General features: G+C 38.3%; 1 protein-coding gene across 50 annotated transcripts in view; it reads right to left on the bottom strand.

Moving 5' to 3' along the window:
* ZMYND11 (zinc finger MYND-type containing 11) overlaps nt 1–21,472 on the bottom strand; it is a 74,743-nt gene that overhangs the window by 31,151 nt on the left and 22,120 nt on the right. For 34 of the 50 annotated variants that reach the window (XM_086333524.1, XM_086333518.1, XM_086333542.1 and 31 more), the window contains one exon: nt 7,663–7,822. In XM_086333524.1, coding sequence (XP_086189650.1) covers nt 7,663–7,822 — 160 coding nt within the window. Of the gene's footprint in view, nt 1–457; nt 503–7,662; nt 7,823–21,472 lie in introns of all 50 variants that reach the window. The other 16 variants (XM_086333512.1, XM_086333526.1, XM_086333548.1 and 13 more) reach the window with 1 other exon arrangement.

The raw sequence follows: 21,472 nt of genomic DNA, 5'->3' as shown, positions 1-21,472 counted from the left end.
CAGAACATGCAAAGTCAAGCTCAAAAGTGTCTACACTCCGAATCCAGGAAACATTTTTCTGAGGTATAAATGATATGTTTATTATAAGTAAGAGTTGCAAATGGTTTGTCTTGTAGTAAACAGAATTCATTTATGTAGTGCTCTTGACTAATACTCAATAGTGTATACCAAAAAACTAAGCTTGCATTTTCACTGAATTTCACCAGAAGTCAGCAACTATTCAACATTCAGCCTGATCAACAAAATATGTGAAATGCTACTTCAATACAAGAAAGTTAAAAAAAAAAAAAAAAAGCAAACCTATGAGCACAAAATCCAAAACTAGAAGCAATGTAAAGCGTATGGTTTAAATGAACAATTCTAGCAAGAATTAACTAAGCTGGCCTAAAGAAAGAGAAATTCAATTTTTTTAAAAAGCAGAATTAAAGTAAAATAATATAGTGCAAAATCGGTTCACCTTGGCTGGGGTTGCTGTCCTGAAGAAAGGCTGCATGCTGTAGGCCTTTCAAAATAAAAACAAAATAATCTTGGTCTCTCTCCTATAGCTTTGCTCAATATCAGGCAATATACAGAGCTAAAGGGGTTTGGTACATAGTCAAACTGTTTATTAGTTGCTATACATAGTATTTGGCAGATGATATCAACTGGTAATCTATCACTGTAGTAATCATTAATGAAACGACAGTAGCATGCAAACTCAAGAATCATTACAAGTTTAAGAGTAAACTTTTTTCACTAACACAAACACTACAAAATGAACACAGAGAAAATCTATAGGAATTCATGTTCCATGAAACCTATAAAGATGACAGAAAAACATTTTATTAACAAATTCAGTGTCATTTAAATCTGTGCATGATCACAAATGTATGTCTTATTGATCCCAAACTGGTTCACACTGGTTTTTTTTTTTTTTAATTGGGAGCTGCTGCTATTGTTGTTCAGCTGCTAAGTTGTGTCCGACTCTTTGCAACCCCATGAACTGCAGCACACCAGGCTTCCCCGTCCTTCACCATCTCCCTGACATCCGACAGCCAGTGAAGGTTTACAAGCTCAGTGAGAACCAGCAGTGGGACAACCAAGGCTCCAGGCGTGTCCCATCCAGCTACGTGGAGTGGCTGAAGGGCATGTCCCAGCTACTCAGGGACTGACAAAACGTGGTCCACTGGAGAAGGGAATGGCAGACTACTTCAGTATTCTTGCCTTCAGAACCCCATGAACAGTATGAAAAGGCCGAAAAAAAATAAAAAAAACCTGTCGAGTGATGAATGTAAATGTGGTCAACTTGGTACTTCAGCACGGTGTGAAATTTATACAGGTTGTCTTCAGAACTGAGTAGAAAACATTCTACCATCAAGAGGCAGCCTGCTGATCTATGGCTCTGTCACCACTTAGAGCATTTGGTTAAGACTCTGGAGCTAGACTAGCACAAATCTCAGCTTATGGGGCTTTTGCAAGGATCAAACAAGTTACTATGCTTAGTAACTGTTAGCTGGTGTTAAGATGATCTATTTGCTATAATGCACAAAATGGGAATTGATAAGCCACTAAATGGTGTGACACTTGCAATTACCCACATGTGAATTTCATCTTCAGGACCCTAAGTGCATTAGGACTGTAACCCTCCCAACATTTCTGAAAGCAAGATGGGACAATAAACACTGTTAACTGACTGAGAGTTAACACTGCAGCAAGAAGGCCAAGAGAACTGTGCCTGGAGAGGGCCTCCCTCACCATATTCAAGAGACTTAACTTTTACACTAACCCCTTGTTTCTACACAGTGAGCAGATAAACCTCACATCATCAAATATGTGTTTTACACAGAAACAATCTAAAATTAATTCTATGCAAATTCTAGATTTAGTTTAATTCTGATGATAAATTCAGTTCATCACTGAGAGGTAAGATTTTTATGGTTAAAGATTTCCAATAATTTTAAATGTAATTTTTTAATTAGAATATTAAAACATTGCTTAATGAAATAAAATTTAAAAAGAGGAAAACAAAAGAACTCTCACATACACACACACAAGCTGAAAAGAGTGTAACAGGACAGCATGACCCAAAATATTCTATTGAGTAAAACAGAAATTCATTACCAAAGCAAGAACAATGTCCAAGTACGTAACAGTATGTTTTGCACATAGAACCACAGTATAACTGGTTTGTAATTAATAACCACCAATACATCACTTATTACTTAATATTTATTTAGTAAATAAAAAATTGTATCTGATGCAGGTAATGGACCTTTGGGAGAAATGTGTACTTCTGCACATAATTAAAACAAATATAATAAAATATAATTCACATTTAAAAAACCAACAGAATCCAAGGGACAGAAAGTTTTAAAACGTGACTGATTAATTTATAAGTATGATAAGAAAACACAAAGATGTAAACTTTTAAAAAAAATTGTTACTTCGCTATGCTGTATTTACGAAATGGCTGTTTGCAGGCCTCTCTTAATGTTTTTTCGGGAACAAAGCAGGGCAGCACATCTTGTCACGGCTGTGTTTAATTGTGTAATTTCGGAAGAATAAGACATAAATCCAATCCTACCTCTTACACAAAAGATGTGAGCTTTCAGCCAAGTCTCAAGAGGTATATAAACCTCAGTGTCTCTTAGACTGGTTCTTTTGAATCAGGAAAAGGAGATGAAGATGGGGAAAAAAGTACCTATCTCGTCCCTCTGTAAATTAAAACTAAATCCATTTATCCCCAAGATGTTCATCTATTCAAGAAACCACAAAATTTGTATTTTCATTAATGCTGCTTCTTAAAAGGTACCAACCTTAACTCAAGACCTATGTAAAAACTAGCAAGAGGTCCTGCTTGTCAGAGAACAAACTAGGTTACGTGAAAACTGCTGAAGCTGAGCAGGGCTGACCAGCCGAGATGGGAGCACATGTCTGCAGCTGCTCTCCAGTCATCATCAGCAAAACTGGTGGAGGCACACTAACTGAAAGCCAGTATTTTGTTTTTGGACTGGCATGACCCACACAAGAAGAAAGGAGACCCTGAGTCCAGATCTGGCAGGCAAGTAAAGAGACAAGTAGTCTTGTAGCAAATGTCACCTTTTCACACTTATATGCCATCCTCTACACTGGTGACCAAAATATTTAATGTCAGATTAAAAAGTGTCTGTCAAATACTAGAGAGTCATAGCTTTGTGCCAGGGACCATGAATCAAGCTGGGAGTCACCAAATAAATATCAATAGCCTCAATATCAAAGCGCATATTTGATATATTTTATCTGCACAGGATCCATAATTCAAGGTCACCTGCCCTGCTACACTTTTACAGGCACACCTCAGAGATACTATGGGTTCAGTTTCAGACCACTGCAATAAAGAAACTATTGCAAGAAAGTCACATAAATTTTTCTGGTTTCTCATTGCATGTAAAAGTTGTGTTTACACTGTACTGTAATCTATTAAGGTGCAATAACAGTATGTCTAAAAAAGGTACAAACATTAATTTAAAAATACTTTACTGCTAAAAATGCTGGACAACGCAGAGTTGCCACAAACCTTCAATTTGTAAAAAAGCACAAGCCAAAGTACAATAAAATGAGGTATGTCTGTGTTAAATCTTTTATAAGACTTTCCTATCTTTAGTGAATTAAGAAATTAAGTTGCATTTATTACAAAGGGAGCTACTAAATACCAAACTCAACTTAGCTGAGCAATGGTAAAATTTTCTGCCCAAGAAATATATTTCTCAAGTTGTTAAAATAGAGGACATGAAATATCATGATGGAATAAGGACTGAATGTAGCCGTCCATGTACATTAGTTTAGAGCAAGCAGATGATGAAGCAACCTAGGCAAATGTAATTTTCCTTTAAAAAAAATAAAACGAAACAAGCCTTGAAATGAAACAAACACAACAGTTTTAGTACATATCCAGATCTACTGACCTTTTACCAGTATAATTTCAAAAGCTTTAAAAATGATCTCTAAAAGAGGTATTTGGATCATCTGAGTGAATATTAGTAACAGATATCTGAAAATTAAAGATGACCAGAGAACACTTACAAGACTGTTGCCCAGGCTCAGCAAGCGTGTTTTAACAACTGGCTGGTACATATACTTCCACTGTTTACTAATATTTAAACTAACCATTTAAAATTGAGAGAGGCTTCATTTTTAATAAATATGGTTTTCATTCTGCTATCTCAAATGGATATTTTAAAATATCACCATGAAGATGCTTATGTGCTACTGAATTTCATCACAGTTTCTCCAAATGAATTCTCACTTCAAAAGAGAAACAAAATGATGATTAAGATCAGCATCTCAAACTGTCTAGAAATCAATCCATTCCTAGCAGAAAGAATCTCAGTACAATGGAGGTTACCGTCTTTGACTTACACAGGCTTCCTCTTTAATAAATAATATATAATTGTATCCTGAAATAGTCTTTTCAGAGTTAGGCTTTTATTACATGATAGCTGGATTTAATAAAACGATAGTATTTAAGATATGCATATTTTCCAATTGTATCAAGTTTTTAAAAATAAACATTGGAAAAAAGGTAGCAAGCCAGAATAAAAACATGACACAGCAGACTTGCTCAGTGATGGTTTAGAGGCCTAAGAAACAACACTTTTGCCTACCTTCTCTCTCTCAACAGAGCCATGGACATGAGGACAAGGAGTCCAGCCTCATTACTAATACACAATACCCCAGGGATACAACTTGTAGGACTTCTCAAGAGGAACCAACTTGTCTACCTCTGAGCTACAGCTGCTATTTTTAGAGGCTACAGAATGAAGAGAAGAGGAGCTTCACTACATTTCTCAAATGACAGAACTCCCTGAGTAAAGAGTCTTTGTAACTCTGAATAAAGTTTTAAAAATGAATAGTAGAAAAATCCTATCCCTTTCCTTACATATATAATCTATTTGACTTTTATAGGCCATATATATCTACTTGATTTTGTCTTCTCTTAATAATTAGTAGAAAGTCAGTGAGATAAATAATAATGCACACCCTCCAATCTAAAACCTCAAGCTTTCAGAGGTATCATCTCATATAAAAAGTGGAGCAACTATAAAGAAGAGCCCCAGACTCATATGCCAGCATGCAGGGCTGTCAAAGACCACAGAAAACCTTTGTACTGATTAGAAAGTTGACCTTCCCTAAGGCTGATTTTGTTAGAACAAGACACGTCACTGCCATGTGCTAGAGAACTGCTAAATAAACATGCAAGGATATCTGAGGAGAAGGTGGCAATTCCTAAGCTGTGCAATTCACACCGGCCCCCGTACACAGCAGCCTGCATGCACAGGCCACACAATCCCTACTCACACACAGAACTGGCCACTGCAAGATGCCTGCGCTGTGCCAAGGGTAACACAGGTCAGTTGTGTGTCCTCCAGAGTATTCTCAGGGCATGAAAACTGCAACACACAAACAGCCCTGGGTAGCTGGTGGTCCACCAGCCACAACCATGAGATACACATAAAATCAGTCTCATCATTTTATAGCTACACCTTTAAATACAGATCCAGCATCCTAAAGGAAAATCTCATTACAAAACTTGTGTTTGGAGTTACAGGTTAAATGTAAAAAAAATCATGATGAGAATTTTTCTTGCCGTTTAGTAAGAAATTTGTGTGCTTTTGCTACACAAAAGGCATTTCTTATTTTAAACATATTTATTCACTGGTCAAAACATGCTTTGAGTGCATAGTTAAATGCTTTCTATAGATAATCTCATTTAACCCTCAAAACAACCAAATGAAAGTGATATTAACATGCTCATATTACAGCTAAGGAATGAGTATCAGAGGTTAGAAACTCCCTCACACAACTAGAAACAATATCTGAGACAGGACTGAAACCTTAACTTCTTTTTATTTCACTATTTCATAAAGTAGGTACAATGTTTATACTCAGTTGTACTTAAATCATACATGTATACTTGGTATAAAAATACCTGTGAATAAGAACCAACCAGAATTAATAAAATCTGTATACACTGTTTGACTTACATGTGAGATTTCATCTAGGAAAAAGAAAAGGAAGATGCTATAAAAACAAATGCAGTGAGCATGTACGCATAAAACTAGAATACAGAACCTAATGTGGCTGAACACATACAACTCATTAACTGCTTGCTGAATTAAACTGAACAAAGAACTTCAACTTGAAGAGGGGAAAAAAGCATATGGAAAAGCACAAATCTAAATAGGAGAAATAAATCACTTTTATGAAAAAGTTGTACATATGATCCACAAACCAAAATCTTATGGATTAAGTTGCTTTTACTACTGGCCAGTTGCTATAGACATCTCAGAAATTATCCATATAGCCTTCTATAGTAAATCTTTATGTTTCTAAGTGGTTGTGGATTAAAAATTTTATATAATCTGGATCATTTTGAATATATAAGCTATCAATTATCAGTGGCCCTCCTTTAAATGTCTGCTATAGATAAGATTTATATCACCTGACATTATTATCACTATTATAGCTTGGCACCCAGTTTCTTCATTGGCAAAAACTTTAATTTTCTGTAAAGCACTTCCCTGGTGATTCAGTTGGTAGCGAGACTGCCTGCAATGCAGGAGACATGGATTCAATCCCTGGGTTGGGAAGATCACCGGAGAAGGAAATAGCAACCCACTCCAGTGTATTTGCCTGGGGAATTCCACCCACGGTCAGAGGAGCCTGGTGGACTATAGTCCATGGGGTCACAAGACTCGGACACAAGTTAGAAACTAAACCACCAAGGATGGCAACTGAAGAATTATTCTAATATAAACATTTTCACTTAAGTTTTCAAGAATATTTCTAGTGCACAAATCAAATGATACCAGTGAAATTAAACATTTTTTATTCCATGCTATGTGTGAAAAATGTGAATTTTCTTTCCTGAAACTTTAAAAGCACTTATTAAATTGACAAAAACAGTGTTAAAGCTAATAGTCTCCCACAGAAAACTGTACTGTTAGTTTATTGCTCTCAGACTTGACAAGCGAGTGTCTGTGTTGGCTCAATTGCCTAGAGTCATGAAGGGAAAGACAATGTTCTGGGGAAATCAACCAATTTTAAGATACTGTGTCATTTTTATAATTCTAGGTTTTAGAGAATTCATGATAAAGCACTCTCAATATACCTAATTATCAAATCTATTCATTTTAGAACTAAAAAATTAATGTTTATCCTATTTTAAACCTTTCTGTTCCCAAAACAGACTTTTCATTAAAGTATTAGAAAAATTAAGAGCAAATAAGGAAAAAAGACAGACATATTACACATGAAACCAATCTTCACATTTAAAAAAGGTACTTCTGTATGTGACCCTGAGTAGAGAAGTATACACCCCTTTCAGTCTGTTTGGACGGCATCAATATTATCCTCACTGAAACTTTTTTTTCTTTTTACTAATATTTACTGAAGAAAATGCTTAGGAATACCATTAACTGTGTGTACATTCAAAGGGCTTTCTTTTATTTTTCAGATTCAAGGCAACCCAAACAGGAGAAGCAGACTCCCTGCACAGGTGAGTTTTCTCCCAAACAATCAGGAAGGAAAGGAGCCATCCTACCAATGCCAGTCCTTACTGTGAAATATTACCAAACTTCTGAAAACAAATCTCTATGGGGCATACATAAATAACGTTCCAGATTTATAAAATAAAAAACTTACAATTTCGTCGCCTGGTAACCAATATCCTTCCTGTTCGATACCAGCTTTGGAGCCTTTGCAGCCCACTGTCAGCGTCTCCACAATAAGACCATCTTTCACAGCCAAGCTCAACTGACGAGTGGTCTCCTTTGGATGCATACCGTGGACTCGAGACATGTACCTGAATACAGAGGAAAACAAAGTTTAAATCTCTTAGTACTGAAAAATGAAAATGAATAAAAACAAGAAAATATTTTTCTTTATTGTGACATACTTATCAGAGCCCTACGGAAAGAAAAGAAAAGAAAGAAGTCAGTCAGTCCTGAATACTGAACTCTTTCAATTATCATAATATTTTAAACCTTAAATCTATTTTGCCTATTTAGAGGAACATTTGTTCAAAATACTCCCAAACCAGCATAAATAAATCTTTTAACAGATTTTATAGTCAAACATCCCATTTAGTTCTAGCCTCTGTGGCAACTGCCACTAACCTCCACTCTGCAGATTCTCAATCTAGAATTTTATCGTCTTCAGGATGTTGGAATATAAAATACTTTTACTCAAAACTTAGGAAATGACACCAAAGAAAATACAGAAAACACAGCTGATTGTCAACATATAAAGAAAACAAGAATGCATGCTATGATCAATAAGGCAAAAATGTGATCTTCAATTAAATATATTTTGAACTGCATCACTAAAGCATACAAGCTCTTCCTGATTTATAGTTACATGGCATATTTATTAAAAAATTTTGTTCCAAACACACCCTGCACCACAGAGAATGATGTTTATAGATTCTCTTGCACTCAGCAATTGTACTAAACTCAGGTTAACATTATGGCATATTTGCTTCATATCATTTTATTTTTCAAGGAAATAAAACGTTACAGCCACAACTGAATTTGTGCCATTTTCCATTCCTCTCCAATCAAACCCTAATACCCTCTTACTGGTAAACTAGGATATCTAGACACAAAAACATACTGGGAGACAAATCAGGCTGGCCTCAGTCTCTCCAGAAAAACATCCTGTGCTGCAAGACAGGGCTGAGTGCCCCAGGGTATTCAAGGAATTAAGAGTACAACAGAAGGATTCTGTATCCAGTTACCTGTCATTTAAATATCTATCAGAGCAGTCAAAACAAATGATTTTCAAAAGGCACGAACTCAGGACTTCCCTGAAGGTCCAGGGTTGCTCAGCGCAACCACACACACACACAAAAAAAAAAAAAAAAAGCAAGATCTCATCACTGAAGAACCTTCAAAACTCAGGAGATGAATTTCAAGCTGCACAAGGAGTAAATCGTGCAGAAGGAATGCAGAGCCTCTGTGTCTACAGCTTGTGGAAGAGAACTGTTTTTTGTTTAGGTGTTAGATAACTGTAAAGAGTTATTTTCTATTTTCTCTGCCAATGCAGTTAAATGAGAGATAAAAAGGAAGTGACATGGGAGCAGCAGCCCCACTGCCCTAACAAACAAGGGCAGGAAGAGACAAGGTGGAGTGGTCCACAGACTAATGTGTTGGCTTTGCCGCCTACCAGCTAAGGGTGGCAAATGATGCAGCAGAGCTACAAGTATTTTTTGATATGTAAAAACACCAACAGAAATAATCAACCCAATCAGAAACCCGGCAGAGGACCTGAACAGACACTCTTCAAAGAAGACATACACACAGTCAACAGGTACATGAAAAGATGCTCAACCTCACTGATCATCAGGGAGATGCAAACCAAAAATCACAATGAAATGTCACTTCACACATGTTAGAATGGCCATCAGCAAAAAGACAAGAGATAACAAGTGTTAGTAAGAATGTAGAGAAAAAGAAACATTTGTACAGTGTTAGCGGGAATATAAACTGGTTTAGCCACTATGGAAAAGAACATGGAGGTTCCTCAAAAAATTTAAAATAGAACTACCATATGATCTATTTCTGGGTATTTATCTGAAGAAAATGAAACACATCTGCACCTCCATGTTCCCTGAAGCAGTATGTACAACAGTCCAGATATTTACAATAGACAAGATATGGAAACAACCTAAGTGTTCATGGACAGATGAATGAAGAAAATGTGACATACAGATATATATAATGGAATATCACACAGCCATAAAAAACCCTTGCCTTCTGTGACAACATAGATGATCTTGAAGGCATTATGCTACATGAAATAAGTCAGACAGGGACAAATACCATATGATCTCACTGATATGTGAAACAAACCAAAAAAACACTCATTAGATACAGAGAACAGACTGTTGATTGTCAGCCATGGAGAGTGGGGAGGGAGTGAACAAGATGCATGACAATCGTTAAAAGGTACAAACTTTCAGTTATTAGATAATTAACTCATGGAGATATAGTGGATATCGTGGTGACTATGGTTAACGATACTATACTGCATATGTGAAAGTTGCTAAGAGAATGGATCTTTGAAAAGAAATCATGGAATAGGTACAATTTCTCAAAAACATTATACGATTATCTTTGTATAAGAGTTTTAGGGGTATATTCCAGGAACTGTCAAAAGAGGTTACTTCTGAGAACAGGGGTTCACCCAAAAGGGGTGTGAGGAGTACTTTCTTTTTCAACAGTACTCCCTTTTGATTTTGTTGATGTATCTACTGGCTGAAGACTATTTATATAAAAAAAGCAGCCACCATTTACCACCCCTCCTGCATGAGCTTGCCAGTCTTGGGCAGGTTCCTTTCTTTCTTTCCAAACTCATCTTAGCTCTTCTGCCCTTTACTTATCCATAATGATTTTAAAGTCAGTTGGCAAAGATCCATGAAAACCATTGCTGTAATTTAGATTCAGTTCAGTTCAGTGGCTCAGTCATGTCTGACTCTTTGCAACCCCATGAATCACAGCACACCAGGCCTCTCTGTCCATCACCAACTCCCGGAGTTTAATCAAACTCATGTCCATTGAGTTGGTGATGCCATGAAGCCATCTCATCCCCTATCGTCCCCTTCTCCTCCTGCCCCCAATCCCTCCCAGCAACAGGGTCCTTTCCAATGAGTCAACTCTTCGCATGAGGTGGCCAAAGTATTGGAGTTTCAGCTTTAGCATCAGTCCTTCCAATGCACACCCAGGACTGATCTCCTTTAGGATGGACTGGTTGGATCTCCTTGCACTCCAAGGGACTCTCAAGAGTCTTCTTCAACACCACACTTCAAAAGCATCAATTCTTCGGAGCTCAGCTTTCTTTATAGTCCAACTCTCACATCCATACAGGACCACTGGAAAAACCACAGCCCTGACTAGACGGACCTTTGTTGGCAAAGTAATGTCTTTGCTTTTTAATATGCTATCTAGGTTTAATATGCTATCTAGCATATCTATCTAGAATATGCTATTCTGACAGAATGTGGTCCACTGGAGAAGGGAATGGCAAACCACTTCAGTATTCTTGCCTTGAGAACCCCATGAACAGTATGAAAAGGCAAAATGATAGGATACTGAAAAAGGAACTCTCCAGGTCTGTAGGTGCCCAATGTGCTACTGGAGATCAGTGGAGAAATAACTCCAGAAAGAATGAAGGGATGGAGCCAAAGCAAAAACAATACCCAGTTGTGGATGGGACTGGTGATAGAAGCAAGGTCCGATGCTGTAAAGAGCAATATTGCGTAGGAACCTGAAATGTTAAGTCCATGAATCAAGGGAAATTGGAAGTGGTCAAACAGGAGATGGCAAGAGTGAACATCGGCATTCTAGGAATCAGCGAACTAAGATGGACTGGAATGGGTGAATTTAACTTACATGACCATTATATCTACTACTGTGGGCAGGAATCCCTTAGAAGAAATGGAGTAGCCATCATGGTCAACAGGAGAGTCCGAAATGCAGTACTTGGATGCAATCTCAAAAACGACAGAATGATCTCTGTTCGTTTCCAAGGCAAACCATTCAATATTACGGTAATCCAAGCCTATGCCCTAACCAGTAACGCTGAAGAAGCTGAAGTTGAACGGTTCTATGAAGACCTACAAGACCTTTTAGAACTAACACCCAAAAAAGATGTAATTTAGATTAGAGGAGAGTGAATACCATTACAATTGTAAGTAATATAATTTTTCCTGATGAACTTTGAAAAACTGCATAATTACAACTTTTTCTACATCCTTAACAAGATCTTTTTAAAAAAATGAAACAAAGATGATTATTTTTAATGATAAAAGGTACCATTCACAAAGAAGATAAACATCATAAACCATTAGGCACCTTAACAACAAAGAAACAAAGACCAAAAAAAAGCAAAACTCAGGAGAAATATAAGGGAAAAGACAAAAAATATATAATCATAGTGAGATATATTAACATTACTCTGAGAATATTTTATCAAGTGCAGAAAAAATGAGAATAGGAGCATCTTGAATGGTGTCATTAATAATTTAAATAGATTTATATATAACTAATTTGTATTAATCATATCCTACACAAATATATTTAAAATTCATACTGTCAAACTATGAATCGAAGTGGAATCAAAATGCCATACATTTTTAATTAGGCAAAAATTTATAAGTTTTCTAAAATATATCTGTTATACATATTATTTATATGTATGTATACAAAAGCTCTTCTACTACACTGATAAAGGCTTAGGAAAGAACATAAAAAAAAGAGAGATGGAGAAATTAGAAAACATTAAATGAAATGGAAGCACTGAATATGAAATAGAAAAAGTAAAACAAACTGGATAAAAGTAAAAGATCCTCAAGTAGTCCAGCTGTTTTTAAATATGGCTGTTCATAAGAAACATTTCTTGGATGAATGGAAAAAAAAAAAGACATATCTGGAGCTCTGGCAAAAATAAAAGCAGTACCTGGGCATTTGTAATTTTCAAAAAATTCCAAGATAATTCTGATATGCATCTGGATTTTAAAAAGTGATTACAGGTTTTTCTATTAAATGGTAGTTTCAGTGATACAGATTTCTATAATTTTTCTGCTGACAAATCACGATACTATGGTATTAAATTAATAATAGTTACATAATCACAACAGTAAAAGATGTTTATCAATTTTTCACAATGAATAGACAAAAATAAAAGATAATTATAATTGCAAGCCATAATGGGAACATGATTAACCTAAGAATATAAAATAATCACATATAATTTGTGGGGTCAAGCAGACTGATGTGGTCAGTGGAACTGCATATGTGCACGTTTTCATCTGCTCAGCCAGTCTTTGTCTTTTGGTTGGTGCATTTAATCCATTTAAGGTAATTATTGATATGTATGATACTATTACCATTTTCTTAATTGTTTTGGGTTTATTTTCTATAAGTGGGGTTTTTCCTTATCTTGTTTTCTGCCTAGAGTTCCTTTAGCATTTGTTGGAAATCTGTTTTGGTGCTGCCAAATTCTTTTAACTTTTGCTTGTCTGGAAAGTTTTTGAGTTCTCTATCAAATCTGAAGGAGAGTCTTGCTGGGTAGAGTATTCTTGGTTGTAGGTTTTTCCCTTTCATCACTTGAAATATGTCATGCCATTCTCTTCTGGCTTGTAGAGTTCCTGTTGAGAAATCACCTGATAGCCTGATGGGAGTTCCGTTGTATGTTATTTGTCGTTATTCCTTTGTTGCTTTTACTATTTTATCTCTGTCTTTAATTTTTGTCAGTTTGATTACCATGTGTCTCAGTGTGTTCCCCCTTGGTTTTGTTCCTTCTGGGACTCTGTGCTTCCTGGACTTGGTTGATTACTTCCTTTCCCATGTTAGGGAAGTTTTCAGCTATTATCTCTTCAAATATTTTCTCAGGTCCTTTCTCTCTTCTTCTGGGACCCCTATAATGCAAATGTTCCTGTGTTTAATGCTGTCCCAGAGGTCTCTTAGACTGTCTTCATCTCTTTTCATTCTTTTTTCTATATTCTGTCCTGCAGCAGTGATTTCCACCATTCTGTCCTCAGGTCATTTATCCATTCTTCTACCTCAGTTATCCTGTTATGAATTCATTCCAGTGTATTATTCATCTGCTTGCTTGTTCTTTAGTTCTTATAGGTCTTTGGTAAACATTTCTTGCATCTTCTCAATCTTCGCCTCCATTCTTTTCCAGAGATCCTGGATCATCTTCACTATCATTATTCTGAATTCTTTTTCTGCAAGGTTGCCTATCTCCATCTCATTTAGTTGTTTTTATGGGGTTTTATTTTGTCCCTTCATCTGGGACCTAACTGTGTGCTCTTTCATGATGATTCAGTTCAGTTCAGTTCAGTCGCTCAGTCATGTCTGACTCTTTGCGACCCCATGAATTGCAGCACGCCAGGCCTCCCTGTCCATCACCAACTCCCGGAGTTCACTCAGACTCACGTCCATCGAGTCAGTGATGCCATCCAGCCATTTCATCCTCTGTCGTCCCCTTCTCCTCCTGCCCCCAATCCCTCCCAGCATGAGAGTCTTTTCCAATGAGTCAACTCTTCACATGAGGTGGCCAAAGTACTGGAGTTTCAGCTTTAGCATCATTCCTTCCAAAGAAATCTCAGGGCTGATCTCCTTCAGAATGGACTGGTTGGATCTCCTTGCAGTCCAAGGGACTCTCAGGAGTCTTCTCCAAAACCACAGTTCAAAAGCATTAGTTCTTCTGCGCTCAGCTTTCTTTACAGGCCAACTCTCACATCCATACATGACCACAGGAAAAACCAGAGCCTTGTCTAGACAGACCTTTGTCAGCAAAGTAATGTCTCTGCTTCTCAGTATGCTATCTAGGTTGGTCATAACTTTTCTTCCAAGGAGTAAGCATCTTTTAATTTCATGGCTGCAGTCACCATCTGCAGTGATTTTGGAGCCCCCAAAAATAAAGTCTGACACTGTTTCCACATCTATTTCCCATGAAGTGATGGGACCAGATGCCATGATCTTTGTTTTCTGAATGTTGAGTTTTAAGCCAACTTTTTCACTTTCCAGTTTCACCTTCATCAAGAGGCTTTTTAGTTCCTCTTCACTTTCTGCCCTAAGGGTGGTGTCATCTGCATGCTATGCTATGCTATGCTAAGTCACTTCAGTCGTGTCCCACTTTGTGTGACCCCATAGACGGCAGCCTACTAGGCTCCCCTGTCCCTGGGATTCTCCAGGCAAGAACACTGGAGTGGGTTGCCATTTCCTTCTCCAATGCATGAAAGTGAAAAGTGAAAGTGAAGACGCTCAGTCGTGTCCGACTCTTAGCGACCCCATGGACTGCAGCCTACCAGGCTCCTCCGTCCATGGGATTTTCCAGGCAAGAGTACTGGAGTAGGGTGCCATTGCCTTCTCTGGTCATCTGCATATCTGAGGTTATTGATATTTCTCCCGGCAGTCTTGATTCCAGCTTGTGCTTCTTCCAGCCCAGCATTTCTCATGATGTACTCTGCATATAAGTTAAATAAGCAGGGTAACAATATACAGCCTTGACATACTCCTTTTCCTATTTGGAACCAGTCTGTTGTTCCATGTCCAGTTCTAACTGTCGCTTCCTGACCTGCATACAGATTTCTCAAGAGGCAGATCAGGTGGTCTGATATTCCCATCTCTTTCAGAATTTTCCAGTTTACTGTGATCCACAGTCAAAGGCTTTGGCATAGTCAATAAAGCAGAAATAGATGTTTTTCTGGAACTCTCTTGTTTTTTACATGATCCAGCAGATGTTGGCAATTTGATCTCTTGTTCCTCTGCCTTTTCGAAAACCAGCTTGAACAACTGGAAGTTCACGGTTCACATATTGCTGAAGCCTAGCTTAGAGAATTTTGAGCATTACTTTACTAGCATGTGAGATGAGTGCAATTGTGCGGTAGTTTGAGCATTCTTTGGCATTGCCTTTCTTTGGGATTGGAATGAAAACTGACCTTTTCCAGTCCTGTGGCTGAGTTTTCCAAATTTGCTGGCATATTGAGTGCAGCACTTTCACAACATCATCTTTCAGGATTTGCAATAGCTCAACTGGAATTCCATCACCTCCACTAGCTTTGTTTGTAGTGATGCTTTCTAAGGCCCACTTGACTTCACATTCCAGGATGTCTGGCTCTAGGTCATGAAGATAACTTTCTGTAATTTGGTTTTTAGTTGCTGTGGAATTGTGGTTCTTGCTTCTTCTGTCTGTCTACTGATGGAGGAGGCTAAAAAGCTTGTGTAAGCTCCCTGATGGGAAAAAATAGGTGATGGGAAAAAATCCCTGGTGACAGGAAAAAATGGATCTTGCTCTAGTGGGCTATAAAGAAAGCTGAGCACTGAAAAATTGATGCTTTTGAACTGTGGTGTTGGAGAAGACTCTTGAGAGTCCCTTGGACTGCAAGGAGATCAAACCAGTCAATCCTAAAGGAAATCAGCCCTGAATATTCATTGGAAGGACTGATGCTGAAGCTCCAATATTCTGGCCACCTGATGGGAAGAACTGACTCACTGGAAAAGACCATGATGCTGGAAAAGATTGAAAGTGGGAGGAGAAGGAGACAACAGAGGATGAGATGGTTGGACGGCATCCCCAACTCAATGGACATGAGTTTGAGTAAGCTCCAGGAGTTTGTGATAGACAGAGAAGTCTGGTGTGCTGCAGTCCACGGGGTCACAAAGAGTCGGACACAACTGAGTGACTGAAATGAACTGAACTGGGAGGCAGGGCCTTACTCAGTAAAGCTTTAATCCAATTATCTGCTGATGGGTGGTTTTGCACTCCCTCATGGGTAGTTTTTTGGTCTGAGGCGACCCAGCCCTACAGGCTGCATGGTCAAGTTAGCAGTGTTTATGCCAAAGGGGACGTTCCCAGACAGCTGCTGCCAGTTCCTCAGTCCTGCAGTCAGCCCCTGCTGATCCATACCTCCACAGGAGACCTTCCAACACTAGCAGTTTTGGTTCAGTTTCCTATAGATTCACTGCTCCTTTCCTCATGAGTCTTGGTGCACACAGGTCTTTTTTGTGCCCTCCAAGTCTGCAGTCTCTGTTACCCCCAATCCTGTGGAAGTCTTGTAGTCAAATCCTGCTGGGCTTCAAGGTCAGATTCCCTGTGGATTCCCAATCCCTTTGTCAGGTCCCCAGGCTGGGAAGCACCCAGGTTCCAGTGTCCTCCTGTTGATGGTTGTTCAATAGCTGGTTGTGATTTTGGTGCTCTCACAGGAGGAGATGAGTGCACGTCCTTCTACTCTACCACCTTGAACCAGAAGTCTAACCCGGCAGAGCACAGAACATAACAGATCCTCCAGAGCCCAGGAATGCAGGCCGATCTAAGTGGGAAGCAGCAGGAGGTGATGCAGATGAGGAAGGTCAGGTACTGATACCGTGCACAAGGACTGGAAAGCATGGGCAACAGAAGACTGTCAATTGTGGAACATTTGATAAGATGGTGTTTTTGAAAAACATCTCTGACACCACTGATGGAAAGAAGAAATAGACCAGCAAGACCAGGAGAAGGCCAGACCCAATTAGGAACCAGCTGCCACTGCACAGGCAGGAAATTACACAGGTTAAAAACCAGGCCAGGTAAAGAAGACAGACATTTTACAGGACCATTCAGTCTACCCAGTCTAGAGTATTCCAAACACATTTCTCATCCCCTCTAGCCACAGGATAAAAATCTCAATACTGGCATTAGAGGTCTTCCTAGTTTGGCCTTTTGGACTTTTCATTTCCTAAGACTCTACAGTCCCTCTGTTTCGACTCCCCTCTGCCTCACCAAGTCCCATTCAACTTGCAAGGCTCAATTAATCCCATATCCTCCTAAGGCCTTCCTGATTCTCTCTCAGTGACCCAGCACTACCTCCTCCCCCTTCAATTAAGGCCTGTCATTGTTGTTCAGTCCCTGCCATGTCCAAATCCTTTCTGACCCCATGGACTACAGCAGGCCAGGCTCCCCTGTCCTTAACTATCTCCTGGAGTTTGCTCAGAATTCATGTCCATTGAGTCAATGATGCTATCTAACCATCTCATCCTCTGCTGTCCCCTCCTCCTTTTGCCTTCACTCTCTCCCAGGAAAGGCCTGCTGCTACTGCTGCTGCTAAGTCTCTTCAGTCGTGTCCGATTCTGTGCCACCCCAGAGATGGCAGCCCACCAGGCTCCCCCTTCCCTGGGATTCTCCAGGCAAGAACACTGGAGTGGGTTGCTATTTCCTTCTCCGATGCATGAAAGTGAAAAGTGAAAGTGAAGTCGCTCAGTCGTGTCCAACTCTTAGCGACCCCATGGACTGCAGCCTACCAGGCTCCTCCGCCCATGGAATTTTCCAGGCAAGAGTACTGGAGTGGGGTGCTATTGCCTTCTCCGGGAAAGGCCTGTCATACTATTAATTAAACATTCCACTCACATGGGGCAGAGCTGCATTCTGTCTAGGATACCTTTTCCATTATTTGGTACTATTCTTTTATTATATTTTAATTGGAAGCTAAATACTTTATAATATTGAGGTGGTTTTGCCATACATTTACATGAATCAGCCACAAGTATACATGTGTCCCTCCGTCCCAATCCCCCCCCACCTCCCTCCCCATATTCTTTTACTCTTTAATGGTACTTTTCTGTGCCTTGTCTGTATGATTCCATCATAGAACCGCAGAGAAACATGAAACATATGAAAGCACGTGGACAACAATCCCAGCCAAAGTGAGTGCCCCAGGAATGTGGCATGCTGGACAACACTCACTGTGGGACTGTGGTTATGGCTCTTCAGAACCAGTAACTCTTCTGTAAGGCTGTTATATAAAATAAAATAACAATGGTAACAGTGGTAAACTGTACCTGTCAACCTACTACCATAAGACAGTGTGTAAAAAAGAATAAATCAACACAGATTGAAATGAGAATGAAGAATTCTTGGGAGTACATATACAACATAACATTAACTGTTAAGTTTTTTAAAATTAACTTTATCGTAACTTCGGCAATGGCCACTTTCCTATCCTACAATAAATCTACTGAGGGAATAGAAATTGACAGGGATAAGACAAATAGTTCCTAGAAATCATAGGTTTCATAAAACTGAACTATAGTAAAAAAAATAATTAATGGGTACCTAGTTGCAACTTCAAAGACAACCTACACATGAAGAAGACTTACAATCTGGATTTATGTCTGTCTGTAGTGATAAGAAGAACTCCAGGAGAACTCAAATTTCAATGCCAAACATGTCACAAGAGGTCAGAGGTCACATTTTCTAATTGGGGTTTGACCCTAAAGTAAGCAATACATGTAATTAATTGATGCCCTAATCTGAAACATTAACTTGAATGGGACTAAGTCAACCGATCCAATGTCAGTCTAATAAGCATGCTAGTCACAAATGTGGTCACCTCTAGAAACACAAAATCAAAGTTGCTCAAGACAGAAAGGAAATGAGACTTCAACTGCTTTTTCCAAGACAAGAAAAAATAATTTGATCTCTCCCAATGACACCAATAATGTTAGCTAATAATACTGGCAGAGACTGTAATAAAACCCATACTTCTTTCAAAAATATGTCTTTATCTTATAACTATTATTTAGAATACTTATGAAAGTCTAATGTTGTATTATAATCATCTAAATTAGATATGAATAATTTGGATTAAAGAGGAAAAAATGACATGTAACTTATTTTTATTGGGTATTAAAATATAGGAGACATTTTAAAAATAATAAGGCAATGAATTATGAATCATACTGGAAATCTTAGGGATTCAAAGTTTAAATTTCATTTCTGTTACTGGTTTTGATGTCATATGCTTCTTTATCTCTTTGCTCATTTATTTAAAAACTGTAAAACAAGGGCTAAAAACATCATGATGTAGTACAAACATAAAAATATTTTATAAACAATTGTTTTATATAAGTGCTGCAATCAAATATTTCACAGCTTTAATTTCATGACACCTAGCCAAATTTCATAAAACTGACGAATTCATATGTACTACTTATAATTTAGCATTATAGCTACTCTTGTCTATGCTTATGTTCATCTAAACTGACTCATGTAATTCTTTTTTAAGATAAAACAACTCATTTGTTTTCATCTTATGATTAAACATCACAAAACATCTTTTATCTTCTAAAAACATAAAGTGTTTTTATGGACAGGCCAAAATTTATTTGTGCTTATTTACTTTTCAAGTAAGAATGGAAGTTTATACCATTATTAAATCACATTTATAAACATGAGCTTTTAAATCAGAGGCACAAGTTAACAATTAATTTTAAACAATCAAACTTTACCCTATACATGTATTTTGATTTCAGATTTGACTCATTCTGTAAAAATATTTTCCATCCCCAGGACTCCCTGGTGGTTCAGTGGTAAAGAATCTACCTGCCAATACAAGAGACATGGGTTCAATCCCTCATTCAGAAGATCCCACATGCCATCGAGCAACTAAGCCTGTGTGCCACAACTCCTGAGCCTGCCCTACAGAGCCCAGGAACCACAGGTACTGAAGCCTGTAAGCTCTAGAGTCCATGTTTTGCAACAAGAGAAGATTCTGCAGCGAGAAGGCCAGGTACCACAGAGAGTAGCCTCTGCTCTCCACAACTACTGAAAAGCCCTCGAAGGAGCGAAGATCTAGTGCAGCCAAAACAAATAATTTTTTTAATTAAAACAAACAAAGAAACACAAAAACATCCATCCCCAAATAACAGAAATTTTCAAAGAAGTTTCTCTTAGTGATATTTTTTAAATACTTGAAATATTCAATAAAGTGAAAGTGAAAGTCACTCAGTTGTGCCTGATTTTTTGCGACCCCATGGACTACAGTGCATGGAATTCTCCAGGCCAGAATACTGGAGTGGGTAGCCCTTCCCTTCTCCAGGGGATCTTCCCAGCCCAGGGATTAAACCCAGGTCTCCCGTGTTGCAGGGAGATTCTTTACCAGCTGAGCCACAAGGGAAGCCCAAGAATAGTGGAGTGGGTAGCCTATCCCTTCTCCAGCGAATCTTTCCAACCCAGGAATCGAACCAGGGTCTCCTTTATTGCAGGTAGATTCTTTACCAACTGAGCTATCAGGGAAGCCTATAAATCTCAACAGTGGCTCTGTAATTTATAGTACCTTTTCTACTTATCTGAACAGAAAACTAGCAATTAGAAAAAAAGAAAGTAAAAGGTAGTATTAAAAAGACTCAGGACTCTTTCCAAGGGAGGTGTACTGACAACTAACAAAACGCTACTGCCATGAACCCTGAAGTTAGATATCATCAGATTACATAGAAGAAACATTTGCAACACAAACAAACCCTACTTTGTTATAGAAGTTGTTATTAGTACCTATTTGTTCAATTAACTTTGAGGATATGAAACTTCTACTCATAAAATTTCTTTTCAAATTTCAACACAAATGTAACATTTTAATGATATTCTGAAGATGATACTGCTGTAGATTCTGTATGTTCTAGTGTCATATACAAAAATGAAAAATACTGCTTGAATCTGCCTCTGCTAGAACGAATTTTTATTGCTTTCAGCTCTGCTTTAGGACTTCAGAAAATACCCAGTGCCTTTAGCAATTATTTTTCTTTTTAGAAAAATGACTCGATGCTGTGAGCTGGGAAGATGGCAAGAAGTAACATGGTTTTAATGTCTCCCAACCTCCTCGACAAAGTCACAGGAAGCGTTAGCAAAAAACAAGTTGATGACCTAACCCTTGGAAAACAAGTGACAAGAATTCTCATGAATCCCAAAGTCCAGTAGGGGAGGACAAGCCTCCAAAAGCTGGAACTGCACTTGGTACTGACACCTGTGCAGGAGGAGGCAGAGGGACATGACACAGCACTGAGAACAGGCAGATAAAACAGCTAACAAGCAGTCACTGGAGAGCAAAGAGGGCCAAATCGAGAACAGCAGTGGACATTGGACAGGGTTTACACACCTCTATTTGCAGGTAACTGATGGTAATTCACGAGCTCAT

Source organism: Bos grunniens, chromosome 13, assembly GCF_055505025.1.
Source record: "Bos grunniens cultivar Pamir isolate PY7600 chromosome 13, Bosgru_T2T1.0, whole genome shotgun sequence".
Lineage (NCBI taxonomy): Eukaryota > Metazoa > Chordata > Mammalia > Artiodactyla > Bovidae > Bos > Bos grunniens.
This window is presented reverse-complemented; position numbering and strand designations above follow the sequence as displayed.